The sequence below is a fragment of the Pantherophis guttatus genome, chromosome 7, assembly GCF_059756535.1.
Source record: "Pantherophis guttatus breed Tessera chromosome 7, ASM5975653v1, whole genome shotgun sequence".
In the NCBI taxonomy this organism is placed as follows: domain Eukaryota; kingdom Metazoa; phylum Chordata; class Lepidosauria; order Squamata; family Colubridae; genus Pantherophis; species Pantherophis guttatus.
This window is the reverse complement of record NC_142069.1, coordinates 26,228,178-26,248,366: the sequence shown is the minus strand read 5'-3', so window position 1 is coordinate 26,248,366 and position 20,189 is coordinate 26,228,178. Positions and strand designations below refer to the sequence as shown.

Below are 20,189 nucleotides of genomic sequence, written 5' to 3'. Positions count from 1 at the left end.
TTCAACTGTTTATTGCAAAAATGTTTGTCTATTTTGATCTAATTTCTGTTAGTCAAATGAAATTAGGTGATTATACTTAAGATTCTATGCTGAAATCAGTAATTTTTAACCATAAAATTATTATCTCCTTTTCACTTTTAGGGAGAGACAGATTCCTCCTACTTCTAAGGCCAAATAAGTCAAAAAGACTTATTTCGCTAAACTGTTAATGAGTGTAAATTATAAACAGTTGTTTCTATACACCTGAAAATTTGTCAAGTTGGAAAGAATCACTTAACACAAATAGCTAGGTATTTCTATGTATATGTAATTTAGCATAACACTGCATAGAGAAAAAAGAATAGCTTACATGTGGGAAATCATATTTGCTTATTCACAAAATTATCCAAGTCATTCATTATTTGGGATATGTATGAGCTAAGGGGATTGAATGACTTCCCTGATGATCTGTGAAAATGCTTTGTTGTTTCAACTAAATATGACTGGCATCTGTTCACTCACCTTCATTTGTTTGACAGTGTATCGCATTGTTCCAAATGGTCCATCTTTCATAAGTTTCTTGCCCACTACCTTGGCCCGGATAACTACAATAAAAGAAGACAGATCAAGTGAATAGCATCTTCATTCTCTAATTTATCCTTACTAATAGCTCATTTTCAAATAGCATAAATGAAAGAGAATAGTGGCTAGACTTTTAAAATTTCAGTTTGCAGTGTGTAGAAATACTGCTTGATTTATACTTGAAATATTACCACTGCTAATAATAATATAACTAACCATAATTATTATAATAAAAATAATTAGAAGTTAAACTACTCTGGGACTTTAGTACTCAAACAGACAAGAATTTTGCACACAATCCAGACTTAACAACTGTTCATAAGACAGACAAAACAAGTCTGGATAATGGACACGCAGTTCCCAGAGACAGCAAAATAGAAAATAATGAACTGGAGAAAATAATCACAAAATATAAAGACCTGCAAAGTAGTTGTAACTTGTGGCAAAATAAAAGCAAAGGAAGCCCAATAGTAACAGGTGCTTTGGGTGCAAGCACCACTTGAACACCATCAGCATTGCTGAAATCACCATTAGTCAATTCCAAAAAGCAGCTTTATTAGAACAGTGTATATCCTGTGACAATATCTTTAATATTATTAAACAATAACATCTGCCTATCCCAGGTCCTTGGGAAAAACTCAATAGATGGGTAAAAATGCCAAATCTGGTTATGCAACCAACCATTATAATAGTAATAATAAGTCCATGAAATTTACCACTTTGTGTAAATTTCAATGGCTATAGCCTTGAAATAGCTAGTGATCTCTTCTTCTAGTAAATAAATATACCAATATGAGATAATCTAGATCATGGCTATCAAACTCTGACGTCATGGCAGCGTCATGTTATGTATTGGGACTCCCCCCCCCGCTAACCAGGCATGGACGTGGCCAGCGCGTGATGCATCTGGCCCACAGGCTGCGAGTTTGACAGCCCTGATCAACTGCGTTTCCCCAAAAATAAGACCCTGTCTTATATTTTTTTGAACCCTGAAATAAGCACTTGGCCTTATTACCATGCGTTCAAAAGCCCCATTGGGCTTATTATCAGGGGATGTCTTATTTTGGAGAAAACAGGGTAGATGCCACAAAGCATGGTATCAGCATGTTTCCTTAGTGCTTTCTTTCAACACATCATATTTGCCAAGAGGGCTTTTCAGCTAGTACAATAAGTGGCAAACTTAGCTCTTTAGTGGAATAGAAAATTATATGTTGCTGAAGACAGGAGAGAATCATTATACAAAGCATAGAGACTATCAGGCCCAAAACCAAGAATGACACGCTGATTCTTCCATGCTGAGTTCTTTATGCCTATAGACAAAATCTTGCCAGACTGAGCACTCTACTATTTGCACCTGCAATATTCTCTGTGAGCTATTAGAGAGAGGATGTCTTCACCCTCTTCCTCTCACACATCTGATCTGAGGTGCCTCTTACTCTTCTGAAATGTATCTCCTTCCTCCTGGAAATCCATCTCCTTACTACTGTTGGGCTGAAAGAAATGTCCACCTGGGTTCAGTTCCAAGTGGGAAGAAAGACACTGGAAATATGGAGGCTGTTTGGAAAGATGGTTTAATGGTGGATAGGACCATATGGTTTTGAGGTCCTGGGCAAAAAGTACATGGATGAGAGACGGAGAGAGATTTATTGGCCTTGAACTTGCTTCCTGTTCCTGTGGCAACAAATGCATCCTGATTGGTTGTCAGACTCCTAGGGGGCAGGGGTCTTAGCTAACTTTGTAGGCTGTCTTTGAGTCCAAGTTTGGTTGAGCCTTGCTGGGTGGTGATGTAATGAAAGGGCTTTGCGATTCCTATTATGGGTCTTCTATGCCTGAAGGAGGTAGATCTTTGTTATGTAGAATAGATTGGCTCAGGCCTTAATGGCCCATTGACAAAGGGGAGGGGGGCAGGAAGCTGCTTTGTCTTTAAAACATGTTTCTCCTTTACGGAAAATACAATATTCTGCCTTTTTAATATTTCCTAGAATATTTCATCTTCCTAGGAGAGGGGTGGATGCTAACTTCCTACACTACATTCCATCAGACTAACTGTCTTTAAGTAGTAGATAGCAATTTGATTTAAGATTCTGAACAAAACTAAATGGTTAATGTTCTGTAGTAGAAATGAGGAGAAACTGAATTACAGTGTGAAAGCCAAGATAAGTGACTTTGAGCTAGTAATTCTCCCCCAGGTCCAACCCACTTCACAAGACTGTTGTGGAGAAAAGGGAGACAGTAGCATTTTGGAGTAATACAAATTAAATGTAGTACAAAATAAATGCAGGCTATAAATCTAAAATAATACTTTATAGTGAACTTGTCAGGTACATATTGAGTCAGAACATTTGAGCGGTTATAATGAATTTCTGTAAGAAAAGTAGAGTCTCTCAAGAGGTTCGTATATCCTTAAACTCTTTAGATTAATAATAGTTAAAACAAACTTGCACAATTTAGAGGAGTTTGCAGTAACTTTAAAAAGGTTAAATGAAATGTTTTAATCATTTCTCTTTTCCTGGCAAAATTGTCTTACTATTTCATCAAATACTGACTAAATAGCAATGATCTAGATTTTAACTGTACAAAAATATTTATCCAAGAAAAATACATTATCTTGTTAAATTTCACTTTGACTCAAAAGTAGGCATGTGACATTTTCCTTCAACAATAAAAAAAAAGAAAACCGGTGAAATTCATTTACATTACTCCAATTTACTACATATGGCTCACTATGTGAGCATATTTTCCACTGTTGAGATGGGCTGAAAGAAACATATACAGCCTGAAAGAATAAGGCTGCATCCAATGTATATGATAATTCGTAACTTTGAGAGCTTTTCTGCTTTATCCTTTTTAGAATATTTTTAAAAATGTGCCTCACTTCTAACCTTATTATTTCTGGCCCAAGTATTAGCTTGCAACTGTGCCAAATGAATCAAATAAGGCTTTTACAAATACATTTGTAGCCATGGATTTGGAGCTGCTAGAATTATTGCTGGAACTGAATATTCCTTATTTCTAAGTTATTTTTTGCTTTTAAATAATGGATATATTAGCACAATCTGCTGGGCTAAGCCATATCTGCTACTGGGAAACAATATTCTAAATGAAGCAGAATCCTGTAGAAAGAAGTGTATGTAACTGTATATTCCTATCATCAATGTATTATGCAAGTAATGGGATCACAACTATTAGACACAATCTACAAGCAGCCATGCATTCAGAGATAATTTGAAGAGGACCTACAAACATATATATGGACATAGATACATATATACACAAGAAAGAGCCCCAATGGTCCACATTTCACTCTTAATGATGGCCTATGTCTGCTAAATATAACAACCAAGTAAGTTATTGGGGTGCATGTTCAGCAGGTACAAGCAAGGTTATGAAATGAGTTATGGGACATCTGAAAAAGCATAAGTAAAAACTATAAAGATTCAGTTCTTTGACATATGTGTACTAATATTGCAGATCATGCACTTAATGTGCATATTATGATCCATCAGGCCAATATAACTAACCAGCTGTGCATGGTGGCTCATAAGGGACACAACTTTCATTTTTAAACTGATATCTAATCTGCTGTAAAAAGCCTACTGCTTGGGATTTGTTCTATCCAGTGCTCTGATTTCTGTATTTCATTAGCCAGAATTATTTCAAATAAAAAAAGATTTCTAAAAGTTATTTCATCATCACATATGTTTTCCAGAAAAAATATACCTTGAACATTCTCTATATATCTATTTTTTTCCGGTGTCTTATTACAGTCTTACTATTGCTGATGGGAAATTTTATCCCACACAAGTGGACACCAAAATAGCAGCATATTTTTAAACCACAGTCACTTTGAAGTGGTGCCCATCAAAACAGACTGTGAAGAATGTTTCTGAATACTTTGGGGTTTAGGGTCAAATTATTTTGTGGGATGAGAGCAGCTGCTAAGGTCTCACAGATGATTTGTAGTTGTTTATGTAATATTAATTTGGATAAGCATATAAAATTCTAGTCATATAAAAAGGCCAGTTAGCTTATAATACTAAACCAATCCCACAGACGAATTGAATTGTCATGCAATTATATAGATGCAGTTATTTTAATTTTAAAAATAACATTTTCCATATGCTTGTACATATGCTATATTAAAAAAGCCCTTTTGCTGGGAATTACTTGAAAACATTAGTGTTTTGTTTGAACCAGCTGTCTTGAAAGCTATAAAACACAGATAAAAAGATTAAAGCCATTATATCTTTATAATCGCGGCGAAGGTTGTTGAGAGTGTGGTGGCACGACAGTTTCCCCAGTACCTGGATGAAACGACGTATCTAAATCCATTCCAGTCGGGTTTCAGGCCTGGGTACAGCACGGAAACGGCATTGGTCGTGTTGGTGGATGATCTCTGGAGGGCTTGGGACAGAGGTTGTTCCTCTGTCCTGGTCCTATTAGATCTCTCAGCGGCTTTTGATACCATCGACCATGGTATCATGCTGCACCGGTTGGAAGAGTTGGGGGTGGGAGGCACCGTATTACGGTGGTTCTCCTCCTTTCTCTCTGACTGGTCGCAGTCTGTGTTGACAGGGGGGGCAGAGGTCGACCCCGAGGCCCCTTATATGTGGGGTGCCACAAGGATCGGTCCTCTCGCCCCTTTTGTTCAACATTTATGTGAAGCCGCTGGGCGAGATCATCCGTGGTTTCGGGGTGGAGTATCATCAGTACGCTGACGACACCCAGCTGTACATCTCCACCCCAGACCACCCCAACGATGCCCTTGAAGTGATGTCCCGGTGCCTGGAGGCCGTACGGATCTGGATGGGGAGAAACAGGCTCAGGCTCAACCCATCCAAGACCGAGTGGCTGTGGTTTCCAAAGTCCCGATATAGTCAGCTGGTGCCATCGCTGACTATTGGGGGCGAACCATTGGCCCCCACGGAAAGGGCTCGCAACTTGGGTGTCCTCCTGGATTCACAGCTGTCTTTAGAAGAGCACTTGACGGCCGTGACCGGGAGGATTTTTCATCAGGTCCGCCTGATTCGCCAGTTGCGTCCCTTTCTGGATCGGGACTCGTTACGCACAGTCACTCATGCCCTCGTCACCTCCCGTCTGGACTATTGTAACGCTCTCTACATGGGGCTCCCCTTGAGGAGCACTCGGAGGCTCCAACTGGCGCAGAGTGCGGCTGCGCGGGTGGTGATGGGAGCGACGTGGCGCTCCCATGTAACGCCTCTCCTGTGCGAGCTGCACTGGCTCCCGGTGGTCTTCCGAGTGCGCTTCAAGGTTTTGGTTATCACCTTCAGAGCGCTCCATGGCTTAGGACCTGGCTATTTGCGGGACCGCCTGCTACCACCAATAGCCTCCCACCGACCAGTACGCTCCCATAGAGAGGGGCTCCTCCGGGTGCCGTCGGCCAAACAATGTCGACTGGCGGCCCCCAGGGGGAGAGCCTTCTCTGTGGGGGCACCTACAATCTGGAACGAGCTCCCCCCCGAGATACGGAGGATTCCGGATCTGCGTACCTTCCGCCGCGCGCTTAAGACGTTCCTATTCCATCAAGCTGGCCTGACCTAAACTTTTCCTCTTTTTAAATGGGAATTTTAAATTTGGTTTTAAATTGGGGTTTTAAAATGGTTCAGCCAAATTTATTTAATTTGTTTTATCTCTATTTTAAATTTTGTATTTATATGTTTTATTTTATGGCTGTTCACCGACCTGAGTCCTTCGGGAGTAGGGCGGTATACAAATTTAATAAAATGATGAATGAAATGAAAATGATAATCCAATTTGCAAGTTTAGTGAACATAGAAATATGAAAAATTCTAAATGATGCTCTAGAAAATTAGATCTGAGATTTTACCATGCTTTTGCATGAGCAACCAACATGTCACCAGTTCTCCTTTATAAAGAATGGAATTTAATAATTCCAGTTCTAAATAAGCATTAAGAACTTTTGGTGGTCCAAGAAATAAAAACAGAAAAATCTTCAATCTATATCATCCATTGCTGCCATCTTGGGGCCTACTTGCATGCTACTACTTAAGGAAAAGAATGCAGGAAGAATCAGTCCCAGCTGCAACCACAGAAGAAGCTACCATAACAGTAAATTACCAGGTATATGTTCTTAACTTTCTATAAGCATAAATTCAACAATCTATCTTCAAAAGGTTCCATACATAAGAAAAGCTCTCCTAGCTCAGTAACTGTCTGTAATAGTCTGTATTTTCGTGTTTCTCTTTCACAACTTTTCCTGGGTATGCATTGGGACAATACCTATTGAATTTCATAGAAGATCTGTGCTGGATGTAGACTTCTATTAAAGTTAATTGGAAAAGACAAATTCTCTGATTCAATCATCCCTGAAGCTATAGCACAGGCTATAGAATAGGAAAAATGCAGCTGTGTGATGCTTTGAAGAGACAAATCTTAAGATGATTCATGATCATAGATTTATTCAAGTTATATCCTGCTCTTTTGTCCTGGGGGTTCTCAAGGAAGCCATCCAAACTTAATCCCAGAAAAATACTGAAACTTTATTGAGATAAGATTTGAATGGAGAACAAAGAGAAAAATTAAGGCACAGTTGTTTGATCATCAGAATAAAGTTACTACTACTACTACTACTACTACTACTACTACTACTACTTCTGTATCATAATTTTTCCATATATTTGATTTTTAGTATTTTCAGGTTTTTAAGATTGGCCATAGTTGGAATTATGTGGAAATTGATTCCACATTCTCAAGAGAAAACAGGGAAACATAAAGAGGTCCATATAGTAAATTTCTTCTTCCAGAGGGCTTTGAATCTGCAGCTTGACCATCTTCTTAACAACTTTTTTCAGGATAGGAAGGCTTGGAGACATGTTGGAAATTATCTAATACCACTGAATCCATCAATGGATTCTTGAGGAAGAGGCAGACATCTAATTTCTTTACAGGAGATGGAACTAAGCCCTTGTTCAAAGAGGAATTCACCACTATTTGGACACAATCACACGTACCAACTGCAGTCAGTTATCTCTGAAGCAGCATCTCTGAAAGAACACAAGAATCTTCTGAATGATAATAGCCACTCTCCCTGCCTTACTGGTATCTTACTTAAAACATAAGTGAGCACATTTCCAAGACTGAAACCTCCCCAAGTTTATCCAAGTACATATCAGGTTGGCCCTTCCACCCACAGTAAAATCCTGCATGAGGAACACTTGTTACAGGCCATACAAACCAATCACTAGCTAACCAATTAGATCATCAGAAATTTGGTCCATTTCTGCTCATCCATTGGACTCAGTGTTCAGTTAAGCTAGCTGCACATGCCCATACATACAATCCATACAGTGACACAGACATACATATTCCTAAAAACAGACCTTATCCACTCAACTGTCTCTAATTCTGAAAGGACATTAATTGCAATCCTCTTAAATCACAGGCTTAAAGCTGCTGACCTCTCACTCCCAGCTTACTCTGATGTTGCTAATGTAAAGAACATAAAAGGCAGTGCCTCCTATCAGAGCAAGCAGTTTACGATTCACTTCCTTGCAATCTGAATGTCACAATGAGAGCAAAAAGGGTGCCAAAAGAATCCATGTATCATTTTCATGAAAATAGGAGTTGGTGCACTGTGTTGAGAATACTTTACTGCCTTGCTGAAAAATGTAGCTTGCATTGATCATTTCCCATAAATCAGAGCTAATAAATCTGAACAGATTTTTAAATGTTTCATCACTGGGAAGAAAAGACAAAATTCTTCATACCCATTAATATCACATATGTCCTGAACTTCAAAGCAACTGGCAAACCAGGTAAAGACTGGACAGCATAATCATGTTGCAGAAACTTAGCTAACTGGAGTTATCTTTTTTTTTTCACTTCAAATTTACACTTTAATTAAAATGCAGTAAATCTAAGAGAAAAGTTTTATTTTGACCAATTGGCATTTGAAATATTAGGTGCTATTTTGAAAAAAAAAGCTAAATTCCATGTCACATCTGCTCTAATAAATTTATAATTGTGTTATGTAAGTTGATTATTACATCATATCAACTCCCTATTAGCTGAAATATTCCCAAATAGGTAGAACTAATTAATCAACCATCACTGCAGCAGTATACTAAAGCATCCAAGAATTTCTATGTTCTATTAAATTTTAAGAAACTGGGCCATCTTCTTAAACTTCTGAGTATGATCTTTCACAAGACAGAGTCAGAGCTCCATGCTTTGGGTAAGGGCAGTACTTCATGGGCATGTCAGAGATCCATCTGTCCTTTCTCAAAAACTTCATCCCACTGGGATGGGTGCCAGCATTTTTGCAAAGAGGCTAAGACTTTAATGATCACATGGTTTGCACACATTTTTGCACGTAGGAGCTCTAGAGGTGTTTGGAAACTTATGTTGACTTCGTGGGAACTGGGTGGGCCTCACAAATTCTTTCCTGCATATTAGAAAACCTGACCAAGTTGATTGATTAAGCAGCTGTCCAAGCCAAAAAGAAAGTGTGTGTATAAACACAGATAAAGTATATATTGTTACTGATGCCACCCTTTTCATATTTTCTTTGATTAAGCCATTTTATAGACTATAGAAATTATTTTTACCATCTCTCTAGACTTTTCTCTTGAAAGTAAATTCAGAATACCAGGGAGATACGAACTTCAAACGTGTAGAAACAGAATGTATAACTTAAAAAAAAAAACTACAAAGGTTTTGAACAGAATTTTGTCATGTCATTTTATCAACAGTCTAAAAAACAAAGTGTAGTTCAGTAATGAGATACTATACTCAGCCTACCTAATCTCTTAAAAATAAAACAAAGGAATCAAACCATTGCACATTTTTAAAGATCATAAAATGAGGAAATTACTAAGGGACTACATTTTTATTTTGTAAAAAGAGGAAGGGATTGTTCAATTTGAATTGCTCAGTGCATCGGGATGCACAGATATCTCAGAAAGGAAGAGAATAAATCATTTTTCATCTCTGCAGCAATGATTCACATCTGTATATTCATGTTCAGTTCAAATATATGCAAAACAACTTGGATAACTGTGAGGCAACAGCAAATTTTGCTTATTTATGAATCTGCAGAAGTTTTTCGGACTAAACTATTAGGCCACAAGCACAAGTATCTTCACATGCATTTAGAAAGTCTCCCTCAGCCAATAAATACAGAGCCTGTACCTGCTATGTATCTAAAAACAAAGACAAAACAAATCATCCAGTAGGGTTCCTGTGCCAATAATAACCTCATGAGATGATTCTTTCTCAGACAGGGCCCTACACATTTATCAATAGTGTATGAAACTCAAATTTCATATTTGAAATTTATACTGGTTCAGATACTGATATTCTAACTACTGGTGGTGCAGTGGTACAAACTCCAGGCTAACTCTGCACAGCCTGGAGTTTGATCCTGACATGGCTCGAGGTTGATTCAGCCTTCCATTATTCCAAGGTTGGTAAAATGAAGACCCAGATAGTTGGAGGCAATATGCTGACATTATCAACCGCCCAGAGACTGCTGTAAAGCACTGTGGGCGGGTATATACATACAGTACGTCTGAATGCTATTGCTATTATGCTACTTTAACCAGTTTACTAAATAAACCCAAATAGATCAATTTGCACTAAGCTATATATTATACCTTGATATTTTTCCCTATCTTTTTAAACAGTATAGAAAGCATTTCAATAGGTCCGTGATGGCGAACCTATGGCACTCATGCCAGAGGTGGCACCCAGAGCCCTCTCTGTGGGCATGCACGCCGTCGCTAGCTGATCTTCTGATTTCTGGCCAGTTGGTCTTGGCGCACGTGCCAGAGTGCTGGAAACCCGAAGACCAGCTGACTGGCACATGCATACACCGGCCAGCTGGTCTTTGGGTTTCCGGTGCTCTGGCGCACAAACATGTGCTCGCACACACGTGTTCCGGTTTGGGCATTCGATGCCGAAAAGGTTTGCCATCACTGCAATAGGTTATCCAACAGTTTCGGATATACTAGTATCACTGATATGCTTATGCAACCTGATAATACATCACTTACTCCTGATTAAATTAGTCATGACGTACTGTTTGGGTAGGAAGGACAGGTTGCAATCACCTGGACACTGCAAGTGATGAAGTGACAGTGACAAATTGAAGCAAATTCAGAGGAGAATTCTCGAGGACAAAGATTCTTGAAACCAAGTCCATAGGGAAAAGTTAAAGAGTGGAATGGTTAAATGGGTGCATTTAGCTTACTGAAGAGTTGCACATAAAAGAGGGATTTGGATGTATTCTCTACTATTCTAGAAGGCCAGACCAGAACCAGCATGATAAAGTTATATGTTTGTAGATTCAGTCAACCTATCAGTGAAAAAAATGCCACAAGAACTGGAGGTCTTTTTAAAAAAAGGCTGAATGATCATCTGTCTAGTAGATCCTGATTGAGGGTTGGACTAGATGACTTCTAAGCTATCATCCTTTGCTATTGCCTGCATCAAATGCACAGTGCTAAATTTTCTGACAGTAGCCAGCTGATATAAAGAATGTCACAAATCCTTCATTTCATGATTCAACGTTCTTCAACAAAGACAATCTTGCAAAACAATGTGCTGGATCATTGCCAGTGCTTGATTCTCAAGCAAAAAGCATAGGACTTAAATCTGTCTGGACATTTTTAACATGATCTAAAAGCTCTTCCCACTTGCTTTGAATGGATGTGAGCTGTAAGTAATGAAGAGGAAAAGATGTTTCCACACAGAATCACACACTACTTTATTATGTCAGAATGTGTTAGAAATCTAGAATTGAAATAGTCCTTGAAGCCAATGTTATTCCTGAAGCAAAATAGACCTGGCTCTGTAACCTAGCTGGATGAGTTATCTTAAGCATTAAAAAAAAAGTATGATTCAACCAAGGACAAGCCTTTCATTCTCCAGTCTTACTATTTGAATGAGCAAATGTACAAAAGAAAGGAGAAAGGAAATGAAAAAAAGGCATACTGAATCAAAGTGCCTCAATTCATATATGCATTCAGAAAGGATAGATATTTTTGAGGTACACAATCGTTTGGAAACCATACGTAATATCTTCAAAGAACTTTTTTTTAAAGTTCTTTCGGGACAGCTTGACCTGCAACAATGGCAGATGATAATATATCTATTGATAATGTTCTGTGCTGCCCCAGATGTTTCAGATATTTTCTTTTCAAAATAAAATTGATAAGAATGCAATTGGGGACTAGGAGTTCTGGTCAATTAGTATTTTTATCTCAACAGAAAAAGAGAGAAAATACAACTGAAAATAATTATAAAGCACAAACACGAAATCAATGAACTTTAAGGATAACAAAGTTGATTCATTTCTCATTTATAGACGTGAACAGACAAGTACTTCAAGAATACAACAGAGGAAGGAAATTAGTCATGTGATTGTGTTTCTGACTAATCATTCAAATCGAGATATATTCACACATGCAACCTGCTACCGCTACAAATATTGTGCTTCAAATAATCTCTAAAAGATCTTAGTTACTTCTGAATAGTTCAAGAAGCACCCATTTCACAAATATTTTAAAAGTATAATACAATGTTAGAGAATAAAGTGTGCATCATAATTAAGGAACAGTTATGTAGTTAAAGTGTATTTATAGTCAATTCTGCATGGCATGCCAGATTCCAACATATAGGTAGTCCTCAACTTTTTGACCACAATTGAGTCTAAAAATTTCTGTTGCTAAGCAAGACAGTTGCTAAGTGAGTTTTTCCCCATTTTATGACCTTCCTTGCCACAGTTGTTAAGTGAATCACTGCAGTTGTTAAGTTAGTAACATGGCTGTTAAGTGAACCTGGCTTCCTCATTGACTTTGCTTGTCAGAAGGTCACAAAAGGTGATCACATAACCATGGGACATTGCACTCCTCATAGCTATGAATCAGTTGCCAAGTTTCTGAAGTTTGATCACATAACCATGAGGATGTTACAACAGTCGTAAGTATGAAAAACTATCGTAAATTTTTCCTCCTTTCTTTCCTCCTTCCCTCTTCCTTCTTTCCTTCCTCCCTTCCTTCTTTCAATAATTCAATAATCTCATGCTGAATTCTATCACTGAGGAATATAGCATTCTATGTTGTCTTGAGGAGTAACAAAGTAAATTTGAATACATTTGGCTTTCTGGTTGGGGTCTGTCATTAAATGTCTGATGTAATGATGGATTTTTCCTTGAATAATCACAGAAGGAATCCTTTCCTCGTTGGAAAGATTTCTTTGGCACCAAAGGATATCATCTGGAAGAGGCAATTATATTGTCTGATGTTCTTCCTGAACCCATTTGCAATAGGATCATAATTGCTATACATATTCAGGCATTCATTAGGTAGAGATGCTAAATTGCCTACCCCAAACTTTCCCTTCATATAGCAGAAATTGGTGATTTCTTCAGGGAATAGGAATGGACAATAATGTGGGCAAACTTTGGCAGGGCACCAACATCAGAAGAAATAGTACATCATGCAAGTTGTGAATTTTGCTATTGAGGTCTTGTTGAAGGCAGATATTGTAGTACTGAGAAACTCTCAAAGTAATCAGTGTTTCCTTTCCTGCCCCATCTTTTCTTGTCTCCTCATTCTGCATCTTGTGTTTCTGGAGACATGTAGCCCTTTCATCCTCCATTTCTTCATCTCTCCCAATGTTTGTTGTCATCTCATGACGATGATATCCCTCTTCTCTTTCCACATGGTATTAATTATGGTGACAATATTTTATTTTTACTACATTGTTGTACTTTGCTATTCTCTGCTCGGAATAGTTTAGAATCCCTGCTGGCTTCACAGAACATAGAATAATAAAAGTTGGAAGGGACCTTGGAGGTCTTCTAGTCCAACCCCCTGCTTGAGAGGAACTCTATACCATTTCTGATAAATTATTGTCCAGTCTTTTTTGAAAACCTCCAGAAGCAACCAAAAACCTTTGTTCTTGGTTGCTTCTGTCCTTGGTGTTTCCATCCAGTGTTTCTCCTCTTGCCTTATGGTGCTTTGGAAAATATTTTGATTTCCTCATCTTTGTAGGACCCCCTCAAATATTGGAACACTGCTATCATGTCTCCCCTAGTCCTTCTTTTTATTATACTAGACATATGCAATTCCTGTAACCCTAACTTCTAAAGAAAGTTTAATTAATTTCTAAAAACAGTTTAAAAATAGGATCATGTGACCTCTGAGGTCTAGGGCAGGACTGAGCTACCTATTCTCTGGTAGGTGAAGGAGGAACCAGTCTACACTCAGTTTCTGAGTAGGAAGCAGTTTAAAAATGAAACAGGATGGACAACAACTAAAGTGTAGCGGCTAATGTATTTGACTACACCAGAGAGATCCAGTTTCTACTTTAGCTGCAGCCATAGCAGCTCACTTGATGATTTTCCATTCAGTCTACCTCACAAGTTTGTTGTGAAGAAATATAGGAATTTGCAACACTATGTATGTCTTGAGTTTCCCTAGATCCGTGATGGCGAACCTATGGCACACGTGCCACAGGTGGCACACGAAGCCATATCTGTGGGCACGTGAGTGTTCCCCAGCTCAGCCGGCAATCTGATTTTCAGGCCTTTAGGTCAAGTTGGGGAACAGGCCGTTTCCAGCCTTCAGAGGGCCTCTGGGGGGTGGGGAAGGCCATTTCTGCCTTCCCCAGGCTCCAAGAAAGCCTCTGCAGCCTGGGGAGGGTGAAAAATGGGCCTACCTGGCCCACCATGCCATCGCGTGCCAAAAGCGGGGAAAGCATGGGGGTTTATGCACACATGCGCGGGGGTGAGGCACATTGAATTGTGGGTGTGGGCATGCCCACATGCAACCCCCCCGTGCTTTTGGCACATGACAGCAAAAAGGTTAGCCATCACTGCCCTAGATGGATGGATGGATGGATGACAGACAGAAAATCAGCTGTTTCTTCATGAATCTTAAAGTTGTTCTTTTTAAAGAGCCATATTAGCCAAATCCTTGTTCCTGGGTGGGGGAGGGATTACAAGATTGGCAGGTAAACTGTCACAGAATGTTCAGAATGAGCATCACATGACCACGGCACAGCCAGAAGCAGCCACAACTTCCCCAAATTTCATTCCCTTGGGAGTCATGAGTGCGGTATTTTGAACACATCCTTAGCCATTTGAGGAATTTTGATTCAAAAAATTTTGTCCTATGCCAATTGATGGTAAAGACAAGAGTTGTAATAGTATATAGATGGACAAGAAAAAAACTCGTTCTCTTCCCAGTTACATCTACCATAAAATAGTAAATAGAAACAGGAGAGTTTCAGGAGAATTTACTCCTGAATAGGAGCATGATCCTGAATAGCGTGTGGATCACTTATTCACTTATAAAGAATACATTTATGCCCAAAGTATGTATGCATAAGGAAAGTAAACATATTTAACTTTGTTTAAGTTAACATCAACATATTTATGACACTGTTTGAGGAAGGCGGGAAGGAAGTAGAAAAAAGGACTGGAAATTTTACAAGGGGAAAAATCACAAGGCCAGGCCTGAATATTTATTTTTTCCTGTGAAATGGAAAGTAGCAATGTCAGAGAACATTTGGTTAACCTAAGTATCAGTTTGGCTCTCCAGCTAAAACATTGATTAGCATTTCATATTCATGTTATTCCCTATTGCGGAGATAGGTAGAATATTTTTCTACATCTTGTGGTTCTCCTATGTCCAGCTAGCAGCAAAACTATTGCTTTGTTGCTATTTATAATGCTACCATCAGCCTTCTTATAATAAGAAAATTCATTTCATACAAGCTTTGACATATTTTATAATATTACTATACAAAAGGTTCATATCTGGTTTTTCTGATAGTTCTTCAGGGCATTTCATTTAAATACTAAATATTTCTCAAATACCAAATGTCAAGTTGTGTCCTTCAGCCTCCTACTCCTAAATCCCTCACTAAATTTACTGTTTCCTGATTCTAAGATAGAAGAAGGAAAGAAACAGATTGTATATCGCAGCAGTTATTAAACTCAAATATTTTACTATAAAAGATATAAAAAATGTCATGAGTTTGAAAAGTAATTTGGAGGATTTTTCCAGCTGTTACATAATTGTGTTAGCTAGTTTTCTACCTATGCACATCCAGAATTAAAGTTCAGAAATACTGCTAATTCTATTATTGCTCCTATGGAGAAACCATAAGCTATTGAATAAGTACAAATGAAGCTCTTCTTTGTTTAGAGGTTTGTGCCCATGTTTGAGTGCACAAGAGTTTGTTTTGTGCACTGTATACTAAAACTTGATCAAAGACTTGTCTGTTCAAGTTTCTCCAAACTTGGGCAGAAATTATAGTTCCCCTAAGCATGTGACTGATATTTAGAAGTGTAACTCTCCCAGGTTTCCATTTAAAACTAGGACAATGTGATCCATTTTTAAGAGAATAGAATATATTAAGGTAAAAGTCACAAATACAATTCATATATTTACACATGGACTTACATTTACAATTTATTAATTTTAGAGATTACCCTGTATTTCAATTATCTATAGGAGTAACAAAAAACTAGAAATAGTAGCCATGAAACTTTTATTTTACTGTCCGATCTGAAGTGGCAATCTGGTGTGCAAATTAACTCTCAGTAAGGCCCAGTTTTGAATAGACATAAAACACAGGATTACTCTCGTCATCAAAATTCAAGCCTCAACAAAAAAATGTAAATCCTTAACATATTTTCAGAGCACTCCTTCTAACTTGGTTAAGAAAGAACTGGAGCTATATTTTAAATTTACCCCAATATCCAGAGAATTGTTGTGAGTGCTGTTTTTGCCTTCTGCAGTCAACCCAATACATCTTAGCCACTTTCCTGTCATGAATACAGCATGCTAATTCTTTTCAGCCTAGTTTTCCCACAATTAAGTTTGTACCACTTTCAGCCAAAATGTGTTTTTTTCCCCTTCTTGGATTTTCCTGGGGACAAGGCAATAAGGATTTCTTCTTTCTACTACATTTCTTAAAAGGATTAGTTGAGTAAAGATTAGTGTTTATAAAAATGAAAGAAAGCCACAGCTAGAGCTCATGTCCAGTGTTACAAAAGTACACATAATACTACAGTACCAACCCTAAGACCTAACTGCTAATCCATGTTCCAGATTTAGATTTACTGCACAACCTTTGGAACATAAGCATATTAAAAATTTTATAAAGCAAATAAGCTGCTGAACATTTTACCATCCAATGAGACAGGCCAGCAAAGTTAAGACTAACCACATATCCAGCAAATAAAATGGTGAAAAGAATTGTTTTTAATCAGTGGGGCAGAATTATATTTGTCTAATTTAAAGCATGCTCTGCCAAAGACTACATAACTGATGAAGTGGTAACATCGTATTTGTCTATAGGACAACACCTATCTGCATATTATAACCACACTGTATAGAATATGTGTAGTTATGTTGCTTCCATTGAACACCACAGGGACATTAGATTAGGATTACAATTTCCTATTTTATGCAATATATTGCTGCAACCACTTTCCCCAATTCAGTGTTCCAAATGTGGTTGGTTCGGACTATGGAAATTGTAATCTATTAACATCTGGACAGCTGGACTCTGACAAAGAGTAGCTCATAGCCTTTTAATAATACAAGTAAAATAATAATATAATTGTCTCTGTGCTGTTCAATTCATTTTATTCAGCTTGTCCTATTTTCTTTTAGAAAGGACTTGTATAAATACAATCAGGAATTTAGGCAATTCACAGACAATATTTATTACATTTAGATGTTTCCCATCTCTCTGATAAGGCAACTCTGGGCAGCTTACAAACACTAAAAAGATGAACAAAAAAACAATTAAAATTTTAAACTTATGCAAAAAAAATAAACCAGGGACAAGATGGGCCAGAAATCTTTTTACGCTGTCAACCACCTCGGGCAATGAGTGGTCCCCTCAGAGCTCCAAGCCAACCAGCAAAACCAAATTTTAAAACCCTTCCGGAAGGGTGGGAACAGTTCTCACCTAGAGTGTTTCCAAAGCTGGAGCCTCTCCTTAACCCTGCCCACCAGAATTCATTAGCAGATGATGTCCAAAGCAGGCGCCTTCCACTAGAGTGATGGGCTAGACTCATTAGAGTGAGACAGCTCCTCGGATATCATGAACCCATGCCATATAGTACTTTAAAGGCAAAACCCAACACCTTGAATTGGATGAAGAAACTGATAGCCAATGCAGCTTGTGCAACAGTGGTGCTATATATGCCACCCTAAGGGTCCCCAGAACTGTGCATACCGCAGCATTCTTCAGCAGCTGTAGCTTCGCAGTAATCCAATTAAAAGATGGTCAGAGCATGAGTGGCCATTATTGCGCAGGTCTTCACAATCCATTCCAGACAATGGAATTTAAAAGACATGAGTTCAGATTTATTTCTGAACTTTCCTTGGGACTTTATTCAGCTAGCAGGAAAAATGCCAAGTGCAAAAAAGTCAACATTGTGAAAATTATTGTATTATTTTGAGAATTAGTGTCCTACAATGTGAAAGTAGGAATCTCCACGGAGAAATAACATAGCATAAAATAAGCTTTTAACTCAATTTAATTGCTTTTCAGTCTTATTTCCAGAACTTTTCTTATTACAATTACTAAGCATGACACTAGTAGAATTCTCAATAACAGGCATACTGATTACATTCACAAATCTCATCTGAGATTTTATAGTTTATTGATTACATCTGTCCTATATCCAGACAGAAAGAAAATATTTCTAGTTCTCAGAAACTGACCTGTTATAATGATATTCCATGTACTTAAGCCTGTATTTCATCCTATATGCTGAATTCCATTATGTGAGATTCTGCTAGGGGCAATTTACAGTGCTTTGAGAGATGAATTTAAGAAGCCTGGCACTGCATTTCTCTTCGGGCATTAATGCTGTGTAATGCTGTCTTCAGAAAGCCCATGTGACCCATATTATTATAGTAAGAAAAAAAAAGTCAGATATTTAACTGAGGGTGATACAGCAATCTGAGAGAAGGCAAGTGAATGAGAGAATGGCTTGAATAAAAAGCTTGGGATATATGGTCTGGAGAACTAAGGATAAGGCTGCCAAATCTAAACTGCATGAGAACACTTCTGTCTCTAAGAATTGCATAGAAGAAACTTTTCTGTGGATTTATTAACTTTCTCAACATTTAAAGTGGCAATCCTAAAAGGATGACGAGAGTCAAGACCTAGTAAATAATGTGGGATGCTACATCATCAGGGAGTTTTTTCAGCCAAGACTCTCTAATAGAAATAAGTTATTTAACATTAGTGAGTGACTGGTTTGCCAAAAATAGAAAGTCCTTATTTTCTATGTTGGCTCAAGAGAAAAATTCTCTTGTTCCACGAATCAAAATATAGAAACATTTGCAGTAGCAGGATGGGATTCTTGATAGGAAAATATGTTAGGTTTCAGTATGGAGAGTGGCCTGTGCATACAATCTTTATAATATATACATTCTTCCATGATATTATTGAATGAATGTGGTATAGTAGTTAATATAGCAGACTAGGGTTGGAAGATCCAGCTTAAGTCTACTCTTAGTCACAAAAATGACATGAAAAAAAGATAAGGGGCAGGGGAGCTTACAATTGTTCAACTGAACTAAAACTTCAAAGAGGTGTGTAGTTAATACCTTTAAGAAAAAGGCTAAAATACAAAAAAGAAAAAGAACGTTGGCATTTAAAGGAAACCAAAAGCAAGAAAGGAGGGAAGGTACTATGGTTGTAGCACAAGAAAGAAACAGGAATGCTTGAGGCTGCTTGCTTCTTCTCAAAGGGGAACTGCATACAAATGGACATTATAGGACATTTATTCTGAAAACAACAATATTTTTCACAATCCTGACTATTTTCTGCACTAGGCATGTCTGCTGCTGGCTGAATAAAAGTGATACAAAGAAAGAGTTCATGGTAAATAAAGAGAATATTAAGAAGCTCTTAGCTATCATGAACCAAACCATTGCACCACAGAATCTTAAAGGTACTTGTGGATGTAATCCGAGCCTTTCTTGGCTTTTGAGAAATCATAAACGATGGCAGTACTGTAAAAGGATTGGAGACTCACAAATGTGAATCAATGAGACCTTCTATGAGATCCTAATAGATGATGAGACAAATGTGATTCTCCAATCACATTTCAAAGGAGGGAGGGTGAGAGAAGTCAGGTAACTACAGACTTAGTATAGATACTGGGCAAATCTGTCATGAGTCAGGTTAAGGTTATCAAGAAAACATCATGTCAAACCCACCTGATTTCCTTTTGATAGAGCCACCACAAGAATGTGATAGGCACAGTCTATCCTGACATTAACAATTTTTTATTTATTTACCATATTTCTTTGTCACACGAAAGTGACTCTGGGTAGCATACAATGCAATGAATGCAGTGCATTCAATGAGACCTTCTATGAGATCCTAATATGATGAGACGATTAGCAGTATTCCAATATTTGAGGGGCTGCCACAAAGAAGAAGGGGTCAGCCTATTTTCCAAAGCACCATAAGCCAAGTTAAGAAGCAATGAATGGAATAATCGAGAGAAACAACCCAGAACTAAGGAGATACTTCCTAATAGTGAGAACAATTAGCCAGTGGAGCAGGTTCCAATCTTTTCTTTAAAACCTCCAGTGATG

General features: G+C 38.0%; 2 protein-coding genes across 2 annotated transcripts in view; one reads left to right on the top strand and one right to left on the bottom strand.

Annotated features, from left to right (window-relative positions):
• The window catches only part of SYN3 (synapsin III), a 205,045-nt gene that overhangs the window by 66,969 nt on the left and 117,887 nt on the right, over window positions 1-20,189 (top strand). The gene's annotated exons all lie outside the window — the stretch shown is intronic.
• Window positions 1-20,189, bottom strand: part of TIMP3 (TIMP metallopeptidase inhibitor 3) — a 41,360-nt gene that overhangs the window by 10,408 nt on the left and 10,763 nt on the right. Inside the window, exon 2 of the mRNA XM_034403832.3 lies at window positions 502-584. Coding sequence (XP_034259723.1) covers window positions 502-584 — 83 coding nt within the window. The remainder of the gene's footprint in view (window positions 1-501; window positions 585-20,189) is intronic.